Here is an 18,035-nt window from a genome sequence, read left to right as displayed (position 1 = left end):
GCACTTGAACCCGCAGGACCGGGAGGCTGGGGTGAGAGGGCAGGCTGTGGGCGCCAGCGGGGACTGGTGCAGTCTGCAGCTCCCCAAGCCGCAAGCGGGTCACGATCACCTGCGCCACCCCATGCAGAAGGCTTCTGGGGCCCTGGGGAGGCTCTGGCCTCCGGCAGCCCGGGAGTTCTGTCCGCCCCGCTAAGGAGCAAGAGTGGAAGGACCCAGTGGCCCTTGGCTCCCAGCCTGCTGGCAACGCTGCATTGGGTGAGGCACCAAACCCTCCCAGAGCTGAGCTCCGGGCCACGGTCCCGTTGTCCCCGGGCCGCCCCCTGCCCCGGGGTGGGGTGTGCACTGCCGCCGCCCCCAGCTCTGTGGGGACACCCTCCGGGTTCCCTGTCCTGGGCTGGAAGCCAGCGCTGTGCCTGGAAGTCCCCCCGGCCCTGCGGCCCCAGGCCTGATCATGACTTCTGGGCTCCAGCAGGTGTTTTTAAAGGGGTATCACTCACAGCACCTCGAACCCTCATTTGGGGGAATTTTAAATACAAAATCCCAATTAAGCACTTTCATGCTTTTATGAGGGGAGGCCCCAGGCCCACACTTAGGGTCTCCCTGCTGGGAGAGGTGCTCCCTTGGGTCCCAAGAGGGGGGCAGGGGCCTCCCTAGGATGGGGCAGCAGGGAGCAAGCTGGGTCGACTTGCACCAGGGACACTGGTTTTGCTGGACCCCGAGGCTGGGGCCTTGGTGGCCTGGGAGGCTGAGCAACGACAGCATTTTTACTCCCGTGGGAGCAGCCAGGGCTCTCCCGCCCCTCAGCAGCTGCCCCCCCCTTCATGAACGTCCGTGTGTGGGGACGAGCACCAGCACCACCTTCGCGAGGGCTCCTGGCCTGGGGGCCTTTGGCGCCGACACCCGGGTCCTGGCCACCAGTGGGATGCGCCCCCCGCCTCTCCCCTTCCTCACTCCCCGCCCACCCCGCAGCCTCCCTGTTGTTCTCCCCAACCACCAGGGACTCCCGTGAAGGTCACCGAGGCCACCCTGAAGCCCGCACCTCCCTCCCCAGCTCACCTGTCAGGGCTCCCGGGGATGCCGTGGGCCTGGGCCCCCCAATCCAGCTCTGGCCCCCCAAGGCCCCGAGTGGGGTATGGCGTCTCTGCGCGACCTTGACCCTCTGTGGCCCCACGCAGCCAGCCCTGGGGTCCGTGCCTGTGCGTTCCCCGGGCGGGGGGTGTCGCCCTGCCCGCAGCCCTGGGCCTGCCATCGTGTGTCCTGGCTCCGGGGGTCTCTGTGCTGCCCAGGTCTCCCCCTGGTGCTGCTCCTCCGGCCTCGGTTTCCCCACAACTGGGCCCCGGGCTGCATCCGGCGGGCCCTCCACAGGCACCTGCTGAGTGAATGTTACTGGATGGGGGGGCTGCGTGGAGGTGGGGGCTCAGCCCACTGACCCAAGCCAAGGGCTCCGTCGGAAGCCGCGACCCCAGGCCTCCTGAGGCCTCTGCTGTGCGGGGCGCTGTGCCGCCTGCTTCCCGGGGGCCGTGTGCCCACAGCCTGGAAGGTCGGGCCGCAGGCGCTATGGGGCGTCTATGGGGCGTCTCCTCGGCCACGGACGGGTCACACAAGCAGAGCGCGGCTCCCTGGCGCAGGCTCGGAGGCATCTTGGCAGAACCACCCCCCGCGGCCCTGCCCTCTCCTGTAAAACCCACACGATGTTTTTCTCATCAAGCGATCACGGCCTTCCATGCTCTGCCAATGTGTTAAAGTCGACGTCCTGCCCTCAGCAGCGCCAGGGCTTCTCAGCCTTGACGTGCAATCGACGTGTGACATTGCTCGTTCCAAGCCTGTGAGCTTCGCCTTTGGACGGGATGCGGCTCATGAGCCTCCGGAGCCGCCCGTGACTCCGTGTCGCGCCCGGCCGGTCAGCTTCCAGGGACGGGCCCGCTCTGGCCGGGGACGCAGGTCACCAAGGTCCTTGTCGCCGTATTTAGAAGGCTGCACCCCACACGCATTCCGGTCCCCAGTGTCTCTCCTTTAAGGAGCCTCCACCCACGCGAGGAGCCCCTTGGAAGGAGGGCGGTGGGCACGTCACGAACACGGACGAGGCACGAGGGCTGGGAGTTACTTCTGTTGGCGGGGAGCAGGCTGACCCCGACTCACCCCTCGCCGGGGCCTTCCCCACGCTGCGCCCTCCCCTGGGCCCTGGCTCGGGCAGCCCCTCCGCAGCCTCTTCTGCTGCTGCTGCGGTTTGGTTTGCTTTGCTTGGGTTTTGCTTTTTTCCATCAAAGCTCTGATCCCCAATCGTTCCTGATCCTACCCAGTGAGTCCTGGGGGAAAGGAAGTCGCCAGTTTGGCTCCGCTCAGAGGGAGTGACCGAAGCCCTGCGACGAGCCATTTGCAGGCTCCACCTGGATATTATTTTTTTTTTAAGATTTATTTATTTATTTGGGGGAGAGAACATGTGAGCCGGGCTGGGGTGAGGGGGGTGAGGCCGGCTTCCCGAGCAGACTCCTGCTGAGCACCAAGCCCACGTGGGGCTCGACCCCACGACCCTGACATCATGACCTGGGCCGAAGTCTAGAGGCGGACGCTCAACCCACTGAGCCCCCGGGCGTCCCAGTGTCGGGGTCGGGGTCGTGAAAGGTGGCAGATCAGCAGTGGACCGGTGGACTCCTGGGGAGACAGGCCCGCATCCGGGGATCGTTAGGTCACCAGTGACCCCACCCCCTGAAGCCCAGGAGACAGAGAGTTCGGGTGGGGGGGGGGAAGGAGCAGGGGGGTCAGGGACAGCGAGGGGGGCAGGGACGGTGGCGGAGCGCTCTGGGCGCGGCCTGGCCTGGGGGACAAGGACCCGCAAACCGCGGGAGGCTTCCCGGCGCTTGCACCAGGGCGGCCTGGGACTCCGTGCGGTTCCATGAGGTGAGAAAAGGGAGCTGTGCTGTGTTTTCCACCTGGTAAGCACTTGCTGGGAACCCAGGTAAGTCACCAAGTGTCCCTGGGATTCTCCTGATTCCAACTCTTATATTTTACTTTTATTTTTAAAAGATTTTATGTGTTTATTCCTGAGCGATATAGAGAGGCGGGGACACAAGGTTGAGGAAGGAGCAGGCTCCTCGGGGAGCCGGACGCGGGACTCGATCCCGGGACCCAGGGTCATGGCCCTAGCTGAGGCCGACGCTCCACCCCTGAGCCCCCCGCCCCCCGCAGGCGCCCCTATTTTCAGGTTATTCTTTTAGCGGATAATTACTGTTTTGGTGCTCTTGGGCCTGGAAGGACTCCGGAGGGTCCCTGGGAAGGGGCTCGGAGAGCTGGCCGGACACTCGTGGCCAGAAAGGCGCTTCAGCTCCTCCTGGGGAGGACGCCGCGGCCTGTTTACGCTGGAGCAGCTGGTGACCCGGGGTGCGGGCAGCTGGGCCCTCAGGCCTGCTCCTCTGGGGTCCCCTCCGTGCCTTCTCCCCCTTGGCAAGTCTCTGAGCTCAGGCGGGGCAGGCCCACGTGAGACACCAAGTAGGCAGGGCTGCGTGGTCACGGCCGTGCCAAGGGGCCCCAGACCTCATGGGTCCAGGCAGCTCCCGTGGGTCCAGGCAGGTCCCTGTGGGTCCAGGCGGGTCCCTGTGGGTCCAGGCGGGTCCCTTGGGCCAGGCAGCCAGTGCAGGGATGCTGGACGGCGACAGGGCCAGGGCCGCGGCTGCAGGGAGGGTCCACAGGGATGTATCCTGAACCATGGAGACCACACGGTGCGGAGCGCGGCTGCCGACGTGGCAAGGGCTGCGCTGTGAGGGGAGGCAGGCCGGGCGCAGAGCTCAAGGGCACGTGACACCCAGCGGCCTGTGGACGTGGAGCCGGACGCCTTAGCGTGGTGGCACATTCCTGCTGGGACCTCACATCGGCAGCCAGGAGTCTGCGGGGTCCGGCGGGCGGGCCCTGCTGGCGGGGAGCCTGGCCGCGCGGTGGCCTCTGCGGCGCCCTGGCCTGGGAGATGTCCCAGCTCGGGGCCTGAGGCCTCCTGCACCCGACCCTCGGGGAGCCTCATGGCGCGGAGGAGGAGACGGCACAGCAACAGGCGCCGGGAGGCAGGCGACCGCAGGGCCAGCACCTCCCCGGGGCAGGTCCTGACAGCTCTGTACTCTGCATATGAACATTTTCTTTTGCAAAATGATGAAAACAAAGTCACGTGAAAAGCACGGCACCGGCGTCGAAGAGACTCGGTGGCTGCGACACACATGCTCGGGCCGCGGCACACGCGGGGACGCTGCTGACCCAAGGCTGCTGTCGCATCCACCGGGAAACGTGTGGGCAGGACGCGCTGCCCTCAGTACCACCGCTCACCCCTCGGGTGCCCTGAGCACCAGGGGAGACCAAGGCCAGGGGCAGATGCCGCGTGTGACCCGGCTGCCAGCGGCAGCCCCGGGCTTCCTCCCCTCCCCCCGGGGCCTTGGGGCACAACCGCAGCCGGTGCTGGGCTGGAAGGGGCCCCGGGGCGTCATCGCGGGCGCTGGGGCTCGGCCGTGGTCCCGGCTCCTGGGGTGGTCAGGGTCCCTCCTCGGCGGGGAGCCTGCCTCCCTCTAAGGAACACGATCGTTTTTATTTTTATTTTTAATTTATTTTTTTTTAATGAGCACAATCTTAAAAACACAAGGTGAGCACCTGGCCAGGCCCTGCTCGGCTGCGCCCCCGCCCCCTGGAAACTCAAGGGAGGGACCCCGTCCGCTTCCCGCCGCCTCTGCACTTAGCGGCTGCTTGTGAGCGTGGGACCTAAAGGCCGCTCGGTGGAGGCCCTGAGGGAGGGAGGGCAAGGTGACAAACTCAGAGGCCCGAGGGCTGCTCTGTATGTGGTTCCCGGGTGCGGAGCCCAACGTGGGTGTCCCTGAAGCAGGTCACGGGCGTCCAGTACCTGGGCGCTCAGGGGAAACGGCTCAGGGAGAAAACGGCGGGGCCTAGACCGTGCCAGACCTGGGGGGGGGATGCTGGATGCCCTGTGGGGCAGGGGCAGGTGGGGGGGTGCTGGATGCCCCGGGGGCAGGGCTGGGTCATGGGGGGGTGCTGGACGCCCTGGGGGGCAGGCCTGGTCGCGGGGAGCTGCCTGGCACTTTGCAGGCCTCTGAGCAGAGGAGGCGGCACCTGCCGGGAGGAGTGGGGGGAGGGGCGCGCAGTGACACGGTGACACGAGGCTGGGGCATGAGTGCTCCCGGCCAGGTCCACGCGGCAGCCTGAGCCCAGACACAGCCGGGGAGGGGCTGTGCCTCCAGGGAGCTCCACACGTAGCTGCCGCGGGTCATCTTCCGAGGAGCACAGGATCTCCCCAAAGGGGAGACAACCAACCCCAGGTACCGGCCCAGCCGCGGCGGCTGCGAGAGGCCTGACTCTCCACCAGCGGCCCCCTCGCGGCCCACGGGGAGCTGCCCCCGCCCCAGGTCACGCCCACCCTGTGGTGGCAGCAGCCCAACCCCTGTGTCCTCTGCACACCTCGTCACTCCCCTGCCGGACTTGCCCCCGTGACACCTCCAACCCTCGGCTCCCAGCTCTTTCCCGCTCAGGGACGGGCCCCGTGTGCGGGGCTCCCGGGGAGGCCCCGGGCACACTCCTGTCCCTGCGTGGACCCCCGGTGCCGACATGACCCGTGCCCCGGCCCGGGGGCCTCTGCCCAGCCCAGATCCACGCCGGCCCGTGGCGGGCGCCCAGCAGGTGCACTGCGCCCGAGGGTGGCCGTTTCCCCACCCGCGTGCGCATCGGCTCTTCCAGTGACGTCTGCCGGTGGCGTAGGAGGCGCGAGGCTGCTCTGGCAGGCGCTGGCTTCACCCCAGGCCACACACCCTAGCGAGTGAGATCAAGATCACTCACGTGCGAGTGAACTAGGGAAAGGTAAACCAAGGAAGAACAAGCGTGGGCGCGGCAGGTGCCGTGTGGCCGCTTCGCCGCAACCTGTCAGAAGCGCTGAAGTAACCGAGCAGAATCCCCGCGAGGTGCGATTCCAACGGGCACGCGGGCGCTGGCAGCCACTGTGGGCGGGGGAAGGCCAGTGCAGGGCGCTGTCACTCCGAGGGCGGGAGGCCCGCCCAGAACACGCGCGAAGACCCGCCACCCGCGCTCCGCCCCGTGAGTCACAGACACGGCGGGGACGCCCGTCGTCCAGCTCCGGGTTCACTGTAGGACCGAGCACGGTTGGCTCGCGAAGTCCTTCAGGAATCCGAGCACCCGCAGGGATGGGGACGGAGAAGGGGGCGGAGCCGTGGACACTAAGAGGCACCCGGGGGTTTGGCCGCGGCTCCCCTCCCCGATGAGGCGTCCGGTGGCTCCGACTCTGAGGGGCTCTGCGGGCTGGGGCACAGCCGTGCTGGCGGGTGGGCGCTGCAGCGGGGCGCAGGGTGGCAGCCCAGGGCGCCCACGGTGGACCCGGGGACCCAGAGTGCCCTGAGCTCCCCTGCACCCACCTGGGGTCCACGGCAGGCTCGCTGGGCACCGCCGTGCGGCTGCGCTGCCCGTCCCCCTCTCCGCACACAGACCCCCTCCACCACCCGGGGACGGAGAGCCCCACTCGTTTCTGTGACCCAACACGTGGTTCCCCATGACGGTCGGCTTGGCAAGCAGCTCGGAGTCCAGGATATTTGAGTGTTTTACGTTTCACTCCCTCACGGAGCTCTCACCACCGTGCGGGAAAGGCTTGGGTTAGTCCTAACGGCTCTGACTCGGGGCCCGCAAGGAGCACGGGAGGGCCCGGGGAGGCGGCTCGTGGGACTGCTTCCGTGCGTGTGTACGCGCGTGTACCAGCTTCCAGTGTGCTCCCGCGAGCGGCTGCGGCCGGAGCCTGCTCCCCAGCGCTGTGGCCACGCGGCCCGGGGGTGCCACTCAGCGTCCCGGGTCCTCGGAGAACGGGAGTCCGGCGGCCTGGCACGGCGCGCAGGGCTTCTCCCAGGTTGGAAAGGAAGGGGATTAGTAACCACGAGGGGGGAAATGGCTTTCGAGAAAAAAAAAGAAAGAAAAGAAAGAAACAGGGAGCATTTCCAACACCAAGAAACTGTCAAAATCGAAGGGAACAGATCACGTGGACGCTTGGACAGTGAAGGGCAAGTGACTGGCCTTTATTCAGCCCGGGGATGCTCAAGGACTCCGTGACCCCGACGGCCCCGACAGGTGCGACGTGTCCAGGGCTCACGGCACACGCTGCAGCTAAGCAAGTCTCTCTCCAGGTGGAAACGACATTTCTAAAATGGACCTCAACATCTCGAGGTGGGTCCACTACGCACACGCGTGTTTCACTTGGTCAAGTTTGGTTGGATTTCCTTAAAATTAGAATTCTTTGGGGTCACTTTTTAAAGCCCTCTTTAAAAAAAATAATAATAATTCCCAACCAGAAGAGTCTGAGCCGTCGGACTCGGTACCTTTCACGTCTCGGATCACACCGGTGTAGTAAGAAAGCGTGCCAAGCGTTCTGCTAAAGTACACGAAGGAGAATGTTTAGATCTCTAGGTTTAGAGACGGCGCGGGGCATGGCAGGGCGCGGCCCGGGTAGGGAGCGCGTTCACGTTCAAGGGGCTGTCGCGGGGGACACAGCTTACAGGCGCTGCTTTCAGGAGGCCCTGGGGTTTGGGTTCTTGCTTTGCTGCGTGTTAGGAGTGTGGCGCTCGGGGAAGAGCCCGTGAACCACACTGGGAGCCTCCGAGGCTGGGAGCCTCCAACCGGGCGACAACGACCCAGGCCCCAGAGCTGGGTCTCCAAGGTGGTCACGTGCTCCCGCGAGGTGGGGGTGGGGGGGCAAGGGCGGAGGCCGAGGCGGGCACCCAAGGGGATCGCTCCTCGGGTGATTCAGGGAGTCAGTGGAAACCCCCACCAAGGGCCCCCGCATCCCGCGGTGGAGGAGGCGTGTGTGGAAGCTGAGGACACGCTGGGGAGAGAGTGGACAGCAACACGCGGGCGACCGCAGGTGAGGGTGCGGGGGGGGGGGGGGGGAGACGCTGCCCACAGAGCTGGGCGGGCCGAGGCGGGAGGCTCCCTCACCAGAGCCGACAGACGCCGCGAGGCCGCAGAGCCTCCAGCAGCGGGGCCACAGCCGAGGGGAGGGAGACGGGCCGCGCTCAGCCCACGCGGTTCTCAGATGCTCGCAACAAGGCAGCACAGCCGGGCCGCGCACCGTTTGCCAAAAACTATCTTCCGTCTTATTGTGGGGACAGGCTGTAGAGGCCCGTCGCCGGGGCCATGCACACACGCCCGCCAGGCCGCGGCTCCGAGCGCCTCCGCGTCCACTCGCAGCCCCGGGAAGGTGTGGGTTCCGGTGACGGCTGTAGAGTAAGCTCGGCCTTCGGACGCCTGCAGGGCCGTCACGACACGACAGGGGTCATGTCCCACAGCTGCGGAGAGACAGGCGGGCATGAGCGGCGACTCGGTGGCGCTGGGGACACAGCTTCTCCCACAGCGCGGCCGCCCCATCCTCTCACCCAGTCTCCCCACGGGTCCTATTTTCAAAAACAGAGGAGCCGAGGCTCCCAGGGTTTACGCTGCACTTGCTGGAAGTCACGGCGGCCTCCGGGTTCAACCACCGCGCCTGTTGCTGCTCCCAGAAGGGGCCGGAGGTGCCCGGGCAGCAGTGCTGTCACTGGCGGGCCTCCTGTCCTGGCCCTGCGGCGGCACCACATCCCCGCGGCCGGCTCCGCACCTCTGGATCAGCGCCCTCACCCGGCAGACACCAGCTGGTACTCGCCCCTGCCAGTCCTCTCTGCGCCGAGCCGCTTCCTTCCCATGGCCCAGCTCTCGTGGCCATCCCGGCCTCTCCCCCATCCCGGCCTCTCCCCTATCCCGGCCTCTCCCTCCATCCCAGGCCTCTCTCTCCATCCTGGCCTCTACCCCATCCTCACCTCCCCTCCATCCCGGCCTCTCCCCTATCCAGGCCTCTCCCTCCATCCTGGCCTCTCCCCCATCCTGGCCTCTACCCACTTGTCTGTTCCACATGTGACCCACGTTAGGCACCGGGAAGCCCGCGTGTGTCTCAGTAGATGGCGGTGTCCCTGGCCAGGAGGCACGTGTGCCCTCGGTGTGCTCCTGTGCATGGGCCTCATGATGCTGCAGTCCCACACACTTCATGGAGCCGAGGCTGCAAGACCCAGGGACGCACCTTGATAACCTTGTCGGTTCCAGAAGTCAGCAACCATCCTCGGGTGGCATCGAAGTGCACGTGCACGATGTTATGCTTACTGTCGTGGAAGGTGGCCGTGGGCGCGCGTCTGCGGGAACAAGGCCGTCAAGCGATGAGGGGCCGCACAGGAAGGAGAGAAGACAGTGTCGGAGGTGGTGGCCTCCCTCCCTCCCTCCCCCCACACCCGCCCCACATGGGCTCCAGGACTTACGTATCTGAGAGAGAGAGAGAGAGAGAGAGAGAGAGAGAGAGAGAGAGAGAAGGAGGGGAGAGAGAGAGAGAAAGGGGGGAGAGAGAGACAGAGGGAGAGAGTGGGAGAGACAGTGTGGGAGAGTGGGGGAGAGGGAGCGAGAGAGCAGGGAGAGCGGGGGTGGAGGGTTGGGGGGTGGGGTGGGGAGGAGAATCTCAAGCAGACTCCACGCTGACCCTGGAGCCCGACAGGGCGCTGGATCCCACCACCCTGAGATCACAGCCTGAGCCGAAACCAGGAGCTGGACCCTTAACCGACGGAGCCACCCAGGAGCCCCTTTTTGTTTTAAAAAGTGAAAAGGATTCCTGTCTTCTCCGAAATGGGAAAGAGATGACGACGCTCCCCCAAGTCTTGGGACCACTAGCTGCCCTGATAAGAGTCTATGAAAACCTCCATCTCTGTCTTTGACGAGTCCTAAAACAAACACCTCCGTGCTTTTGCCAAGTCTCAGAAGGACCCTCTGGGAGAACAGCTACCTGTGCCTATTTAAAAAAAAAAAAACCCAAGAGCACAGCTGTTACAAAGCCTCAGATACTGTCACCATCCCCGCTGACGAGCAGCCCGTGCCTTCTCCTCATCTCCCTGGGGCAGCTGCAGGCTTACTCTTTCCAGGACATTCCAACACTTGAACGAGTCAAATAGTCCATAAGCAAACATTAGTATTTTTAAAATGATGCAATTTTTTTTGGTGAGAAGGCTTGTGGTCCACCACCTGCCTGGTGGTCAGGAGGCGATGCCGGGGGCGCAGAAGAGACGGGGACCCGGGGGAGGAGGTGCCAGGTCCGCCATCAGGCCCCTCTGCAGGGGCTCTCCGAAGCCAGTGGTGGCCCGGGGCTAGGTCTGCAGAACAGATCTTCAGGATCCTAAGACGATCACTTTAAAACATTTAGAATTCAAGATTTGAGCTTAACGTGCAGTTGCTTAGGCTCTCTGGGTCTGTGTCTTTATCTACAACATGAATAATTAATTTACAATATCTCACAAGTCTCTTGCAAGCTCTCTAATTTAATACGAAGAACTCTCTTATTAATTTCAACACATATGATGAGCGGAAAATAATCAATGAACATAAATGCTTGCTGATGCAAGGGCATCTTAATTTATATTTGCTATGGATAAGAATGAAAAAACACATAAATTAGGGTTATCCATTAAGAGGATGCTTTGGCTTATTAATTGCCAGGACTTTCCTTTAAACGCTGACTTCCTGTGGTGCATCTTAACTACATTCCTACTTACATGCTGTTCCAAGACACCCACCTCGCACTTGAAACGCTTCTACGATATACGAGGTGGGGGAGCCTGCAAGCTTCTCCTTAGCAAATCTTCACAGAATTGGGCGGACGAGCTTCCTGGGAGATCCTGCCGTCGTTCGTTAAAAGGGGAACTTGCTGCTGAGTGCTCTGCTTACGTTTGGGGCAGTCGGCCATTCGCGGCATTGAGGGGGTCACGCAGATGCACCCTTCCACGTGCGCCCCAGGGCCCACGGCCGTGCAGCCAGCTGAGGTCGTAGGTCATCGGCAAGACAAGACCACAAGACTACAATGGAGCAGCCGGAAGTACTGGGCTCCTGGGGAAAGTGGCTTAGCTCCTCCTGAGAAATGCAGCCTGTGGAGCCCATGGGCTGACTTAGCCCCGTAAGAATACCAGCTTGGTGGGGGCACCCGGGGGCTCCACGGTTGAGTGTCGGCCCTCGGCTCAGGTCGTGACCCCGGGTCCTGGGATGGAGCCCCACATTGGGCCCCCTGCTCGGTGGGGAGCCTGCTTCTCCCTCTGCCTCTGCCTGCTGCTCCCCCTGCTTGGACATGTGCACACGCACGCTCTCTCTCTCTCTCTAATAAATATGGAAATAAAATCTTAAAAAAAATATGAACTTGGGCTGGAAAGTGCAGCCTGGGTTCCTGCAGTCCCGAGCAACCCTCAAGGGAATGAAGGGATGGGAGGGTTTGCAGTGCACGTCCCCCGCGGTGGAGAAGAGCACAGAGCACAGGAATCCTCCGTGCGGACTCTGCTTCCCTGTCGCACGAGAGGACACGTACCTCTTGGCAGAAAGCAGGCCTTGCCACCCGCACGGTCTGTATTTGAAACCAGAGGAAGTGGGGCGCTGCTGAGTGCGGCCTCCCGACCACATCCCCCCCAACCCTGACGTGGCACCGCCGGCACTCACTCCTCGTCGGTGATGGCCTCGTGGCAGCTGTCGCAGACCCGCACTTCGAACTCGAAGCCCATCAGGGGGATAGAGGAGCGCTTGGAGCTGCACTTGCCACAGACGGCCTTCCCACACTTGCGGCAGTGGTGCTGCAGGGAGAGAGCACAGGGCCTGCTGTGGCTCCAGGCGCGCTGGACGGCATTCAGGGCAGGAGGTCAGACGAAGGGCGCCCGGGAGACCGAGGGAACACAGGTGTCCCCTGGGGCTCTCTGTGCAAATGCAGAGCTGCTGGGACACCTCTGCTTGTGTCACCACGGCCCCCCACCCCCGCCTCCCCACCCCGGCCCCTACTGCCCATTCCAGGTCCTTCCCAGCTGTCGCTCCTGTGAACCCTAGAGGACCGCCCTGGTCAGGTTATCTGGGAGCTGGGCATAGTGAGGAAGGGCCGCCCCCAGGGAAGACGCCGCCGGATGAGGGAGCGTGAAGGGAACCCCGTTCAATCTGTGGCAGGAGGGAAAGTGAAGTCATCAGAGGAAATAAACACCGCTCCTGTAATCTCATGGTTCGCTAGCGCCGTGAACTGAGCAGGCCCCTCTGATGGAAGGTGTATTTCTGGAGATGCCGCTAGAATTCTAAAACCCTATCCCTTAAGCCCTTGGAACAAGTCCCTCCAGACGCCGAAACCAGGAGGAATGAGCCGCGGTGCACATGGGGGGAGGAGGGTCATGCCGCCGCAGAGCGACCCGGGCAGTAACGGACCCCGGCCCCACTCTGGAGGCGCACGGCTCTTCCACGCCCGCAGGCGGGCTGGTCCCACTCTGTCCCACCTTGACGAGGGATCCCTATCACCCACCTGTCTCAGGCCAATTTTCTTACTGTCCCACATTTGCTTGAAGTTCCAGAAGAAAGGCTGATCACACTTCTGGCAGGAATCACTGTCCAGCCACTCCGGGGTCTGGTGGGGTGAAGCACACGACAGGCCACACTGAGAAGTGGCGGGACACAGAGCCATCGATGCTGAGGAACGTTAAGGACCGACAGGTGTTCGCAAGGAACAGAGGCGGGACTTCTCAGTCAGTCACCGAACGCCCACCGTGTGCTGCGCCCTGGGGGGTGGGGGCGCGTGGGCAACAGGATCTCTACCGTCGTGGAGCTCCCCCTGATCGGGCAGGACTAAACAAGGAAATATCAGTGCCATCGATGGTTTAAATAAGCGGAAGCCCAAAGGCCCGAGAAGCAGAGGCAGGGGGCCAGGAGGGGGAAGGGCGCAGGGCGGGCGGGGGCCCACGGCGCAGAGGCCCGACAGCCAGGCTGACCTGGTCTCGTGTTCTCGGGGCGTGTGCGATCCTATTTGCTCCGGCTGCTTATGACATCATCAGCGTTACAACTGCACCTCCTGCCTGCGGCGGAAGGCTGCCTGGGCGGCTGGAAGCACCCGCGGGCGCCCACGGGGAGGCCTGCCCGCTCCCGCTCTCCGCAGGGCCCAGCGAGGTGCAGACTCCGCCCCTGCCTTGTGGACCTCACCCCACTCTGTGCCTGTTCACAGTGTTGCATGGGTTTAAAAGGATGAGTTAAGCTTAAAGCGCTTCCTTGTAAACCTTCCGAGACTACGCTCCTGCCCGTGCGCCCCGGGGTCCACGCTCAGCTCCGCACAGTCATCGCGTGGCAGACGCACGGTCTTTGCACGTATCACTGGACCCAAGGAACCCGGGAAAATATATCCAGCCCCAGGGTCTCTCAAAAGTGAGTTCCAGGGACCCCAACTGGATCCACGGGATGCTCACTGTAACAGACCCCAAGCGCACACCGAGAAATGTGGAAACACAGGTCAGCCCCTCTGTCCAAGATTCAACAGACGTCAGCACAGCTTTTCTCAGCTCCGTCCCTTTCTGAAGACCTTGCAGAACAGACGGGGGGACTTAGCCTATTCTCCTACCTACAAGCAGAAATGAACCTAAGGCGACACCTTGTCCCAAAAAAGAAGAGTAAAGAGGTGACATCTGAAGAGTTCCGATTCTTGGCCTATTTTGTTAAAACCAAAGAGTCCTTAAGAAGCAAGCCTTGATTTGCTTTGTGATTTTCAAGCTCTAAGCGGTTTAAGGACAGCTTTAACAAAATAACAGAGTTTTCAGGAAAAACATTTTATCCCTTAAAGACGTATCTGTGCTTGTGATTTTTCAACACACTTACGATGCAGGAAAATCAGAAGGATTCACAGGAAACTGTCACACACACACACACGCACACGCTACACCTTTTATAAGGATACATACAGGCTCAGGACATACACCAAAGGCATCACTGTGGGTGGCTATGAAGAGGGGAAAGGGAAAGGATTGGGCAAGGGGGAAAAAAAAAAGAAATCCGCACATGCAGTATGACCTCATTTTTGCCCAAAAGACCCCAAAAAACAAAAACCTAAAAAACAAACCCTGCCCACGTGTATTTGCAGAGAAAACCATAGGAAGGGTTTTTGCCAACACGTGACAGGTGCTGCTCCCGGGGTGGCGGCACTGGGAGTGGCCGACGCCTTTCCTACCCGTCAAGCAGCCCTCTGTGACCCTGCTACACCCAGCATGTGTTACATATGCTCCTACAGAATGATTCAGTTTTAGGAAAAATGGATTTCGTTAACGATATAAACACCTGTTGAGCCTCCGGGCCGCCCGCGGCCACCGTGGCTCCCGCTGCCCCTGCTGCTCCCGAGCGCCAGCACACAGGCGCTCTCCTCTTCACCTTGCCTTGGTCGCGGTGCTTCCTGTCCTGCTCAGAGCACAGCCAGGGCCCGTCAATCCTCCGGCGCTACGTCCTTCCACAGCCTCCCCGCTGGGAAAGTCAGCCAACAACCGTCGCCCCCTCCTGCACACCCAGCACTGACGTGGAGCTCACAGCAACCGTGATCCCATCATTCACACCGTCGAACAGGCTTCGACAGTCCTCTCCTGTACTTTTTCTTCCAGAAAGTCTACCGGCACAGGGAGCGCTTCTTCTCAGGGCTCCGGCCTCCTGGGGTGAGCACTGCACCTCCGGTGACCCAGGAGCTCCCCACACATACACCTCAGGGGAATTAGCCTCATAGAACATGACACTTGCAAAAAACGGCTGTGACCGTCTCTCCACCCCATGCGGATCATTGAATCCCCTGCACAGGAAGATTCTAGATAGCCAACGAGTTGCAAGTGCCCGTATCTGCAGGTCAACAGGCATAATTTAAGCAAGACGCCTCAACATACTGCCCATCATCCTCCTGCTTCGTCTCTGGAAAGCCCGTCATTACCCTCCCTTGGGCCTCTGTCATCAGGGGCAGGGGCTGCGGGCACCAGGGGAGAAGAGCGGGGCGGTGCCCCCGCTCCTGGGCTGGTCCGGCGGCCTGGGAAGACGCTGGGACAGAGGAGGGCTGACTGCGTCACCCACAGCGGGCTGTTGTGCAGAATCCACGGGCCCACGGCCTGGCTGGCGAGGCCAACGTGCGCTGTACCGATTTCCCTGCCTTTATCCCAAGGGGGCCAAGCGATACTTTCAAAAGCAAAATCCTACAATACCCCACTTCCTAACAGTAATGATCATTTTAATTAGTTACTAATAGAACTCCCACGGATTTATGGTCTGAGCAAGTCAGGCCTTAATCTTCTTAAGCATTTAATTACTGGCATTTGAAAGGCATTACAGGGTGGATACGGTGACGACTCTCCTGAAAGGAGATTGACCGGACCGAACCGTCAAAGGGAAGGTTCTCCCAGCATAATTCTAGGGAAGTGAGATCATGGTTAACTTCAAAGTCCCCGTCAAGGGGATACTCGGTAAACACAGCCGTGGTTACGACGCTCAAAGACGAGAAAAGAAAACTCACACGAACAGAATGCTGTGGGAAAAGTTAAATGTAGCCTTGAAAATGGCAGGGTACGTATGTACATCTGGAGAACGGTTTAGAGTGTGACTCCTAAGAGGCACAAAAATAGTTATTTCTGATATTTCTAGTAATATCAAGCCAAGGGCTCTTACTTCGTCAGGTACCGTTTCTCACGCATTCGCCACCATTCCCTGGCTGACGTAACACCCTGGAGTTTTCCGTGTCCCCGGGGCACGTTAAGGGATAATCACCCGAAAACAGCTGGTTCCCTCTCTCTGACCCGAACTTTGGTTGTGATGGAGCAACAGATTCGGTCTAAACCCCTTAGTCTCGGTCAAAATTCTTACGAAGTCACTATTTCGTGAACGTTACTTGCCACCCCGCGAGGGGTGAGGGGAAGACGGAATTTCCCTGGACACTAGACTATTTAGTTCTCTGACACAACAGGCGTCCCCCGCGGTTTAGTCGCGAGAGAAGGAAGAGCTGCGCGGGAGGGGAGGCCGGGCGCTCTGGGTCTGGACCCGCGGGGGCCTACCTCCTGCCGCTCCACGTCCATGTTCCACACCACGATCCCGCCGTCTCCGCCACACGAGATGAGCTGCCGCGTGTGCTGCGCGTAGGACAGGGCCTGGACCTTGTCGCTGCAGGAGAAAGCTGGGTTAGGGGCCGCCGCGGAGGCCGTCAGCGCCCACTGCCCCCGAGCCCCATTTTGTGCTTTATTTTTCTTTCTAGTTCATACACAGCTGACGAATTACTCCCCCCTGGGTGGCAGCCACCACGGAGGGTTGGGTTCCAGGGTGTGACACCTTGGGGATCACCAACAGAAGGTTCCAGACGCGGCCCAGGGGGCGAGGGAGCAGGGGATAGGGCTTCTTGGGTGATTCTGTTAATTTTTCTGTCCTGAGCTCAAATCGATGAAGAGTTCTGAGCCCACGGGGAAGGGGGACAGCCCCTTGCAACCCAGACTGGTGACCTGTGTGCTTTCGAGTCTCCTGCCCTGCATCCGGGGTTGTGCGACCAAAGCAGTGAAAGCTTGGTGTCCGCGACTGCAGTTCAGTAAGGCCTTCCCCTCTCGAGTCCGGAGCGCCAGCCTACTGCCAGACGGCCTCAGTAAATCACATCACCCTGCTCTTTGTTTTTAATTTTTTAATTTCTTCTTTTTTTTTTAAGATTTTAATCCTTTCTAAATTATAAGAACTTGTTCTGTTTGGCTTAAAGATAAACAAGTGCTCATATAAATTCATTCATTTTTAAAAAAAAAGATTTTATTTATTCACGAGAGACACAGAGAGAGAGACACAGGCCGAGGGAGAAGCAGGCTGCATGCAAGGAGCTCGACATGGGACTCGATCCCAGGACCCCGGGGTCACGGCCTGAGCCAGAGGCAGAGGCTCAACCACTGAGCACCCCCCGCCCGCTACCTTCTACGTTTACAGAGAGGCTGTAACTTAGCCGAGTCACACCAGTGAACACGATCGTTTCTGCTGCCTTACGGAGACGTGCAAGTGGTGTGGACTGCAGGGGAGATTTCTGTTGTTAGGCGTTCACGAGCTTTGCCAATCTACTAAAATGCTTGTATGTGGCAGACAGTTCTCACTTATCCACATCCTCCCTCCTCCCAATTTTCTCTATGAAATATAAGTTAGTTACTCTGGTTAATTATATCTAAAATGGGTGGTTTAGACTATGCCAAAGGCAATAATGGAAACAAGATACAGCTATGCATTTAAGGCTTTTGTTTTTAAAAGAGAAACCAGGGTAGTTTTGTCTTAAAAGCTATGGTTCTCAAACTTTTCCATTTCAGGACCCCTTTACCTTCTTAAAACTTATTTAAAGACACCGAAGAGCTTTGGTTTAAATAAGAAATAACTACTAATACTTATTGTATTTGAAATCAAATCTGAGAACTTAAAAAAATATTAATTTGAAAATTGCAATGATAAATCCATTCTATTTTAATATAAATAACGTATATTTGGTGGAAATTAACTGTATTTCCCAAAGTGACAAATTCTGATGACAAAAATGACATTAACATTTCTGCAAGTCTTTCTAATGTCTGGCTTAACAGACGAGAGGCAGATACTCATCTCTTTCTGCATTTGTTCTGATACCACTCGTCACACAGCCTCTGGAAAACTCCATTGTACGTTTTTGAGAGACTATGGATGGGAAAGGCAGTTCTGAAGTCAAGTAGAAATTTGTTCTAGAATAGGAGAGAAAAATGAAGGACAAGACTTGGAAAGTGAATTTTATTTGCTTTGGTTTATAATACTCGAGTCTGGAAAAGGGGCTATAAAATGTATTAAAATCTTGGCACAGTTCCCTCAGCTTTGTTGGCTCGCTTCCTTGCCTTACGGATTAATGCCTTTGACTACACTGCAAAAGAATGCTCTTCACCTTCCATAAAATCTGCCTCGCTAGCACAGATTCTGTGTGTCACCACATTACTTTCAGAGCTTTATGTTGACTCGGTTCAAGTCCCCACACCACCTTTGACAACTCTTGATTTTGCCTTCCTAGGCCGTACCCTATATTTTGAAAAAACAGAATAAAGAAATTAGGATACTTCCTGCACCTCCAACTATCTCTGAGATTTCCTAGAGGGATCCTTGGGAATTGTAAACACGTACTCCTTTGCCCTATGAAAAGAGAGATGCTAGAAATAGCTGTATTTGTT

The 18,035-nt window shown here is 59.8% G+C and overlaps 1 protein-coding gene across 5 annotated transcripts in view; it reads right to left on the bottom strand.

Annotated features, from left to right (window-relative positions):
* Nucleotides 1-7,037: 7,037 nt before the first annotated feature.
* The window catches only part of WDFY2 (WD repeat and FYVE domain containing 2), a 162,222-nt gene continuing 151,224 nt past the window's right edge, over nt 7,038-18,035 (bottom strand). For 3 of the 5 annotated variants that reach the window (XM_072783236.1, XM_072783238.1, XM_072783234.1), the window contains 6 exons: nt 15,891-15,996; nt 12,359-12,460; nt 11,524-11,654; nt 11,396-11,431; nt 9,086-9,194; nt 7,038-8,324 (listed from right to left, as the gene is read on the bottom strand). In XM_072783236.1, coding sequence (XP_072639337.1) covers nt 8,295-8,324; nt 9,086-9,194; nt 11,396-11,431; nt 11,524-11,654; nt 12,359-12,460; nt 15,891-15,996 — 514 coding nt within the window. In that variant the 3' untranslated portion in view covers nt 7,038-8,294. The remainder of the gene's footprint in view (nt 8,325-9,085; nt 9,195-11,395; nt 11,432-11,523; nt 11,655-12,358; nt 12,461-15,890; nt 15,997-18,035) is intronic. The other 2 variants (XM_072783235.1, XM_072783237.1) reach the window with 1 other exon arrangement.

Source organism: Canis lupus, chromosome 17 (genome assembly GCF_048164855.1).
Source record: "Canis lupus baileyi chromosome 17, mCanLup2.hap1, whole genome shotgun sequence".
Lineage (NCBI taxonomy): Eukaryota > Metazoa > Chordata > Mammalia > Carnivora > Canidae > Canis > Canis lupus.
This window is presented reverse-complemented; position numbering and strand designations above follow the sequence as displayed.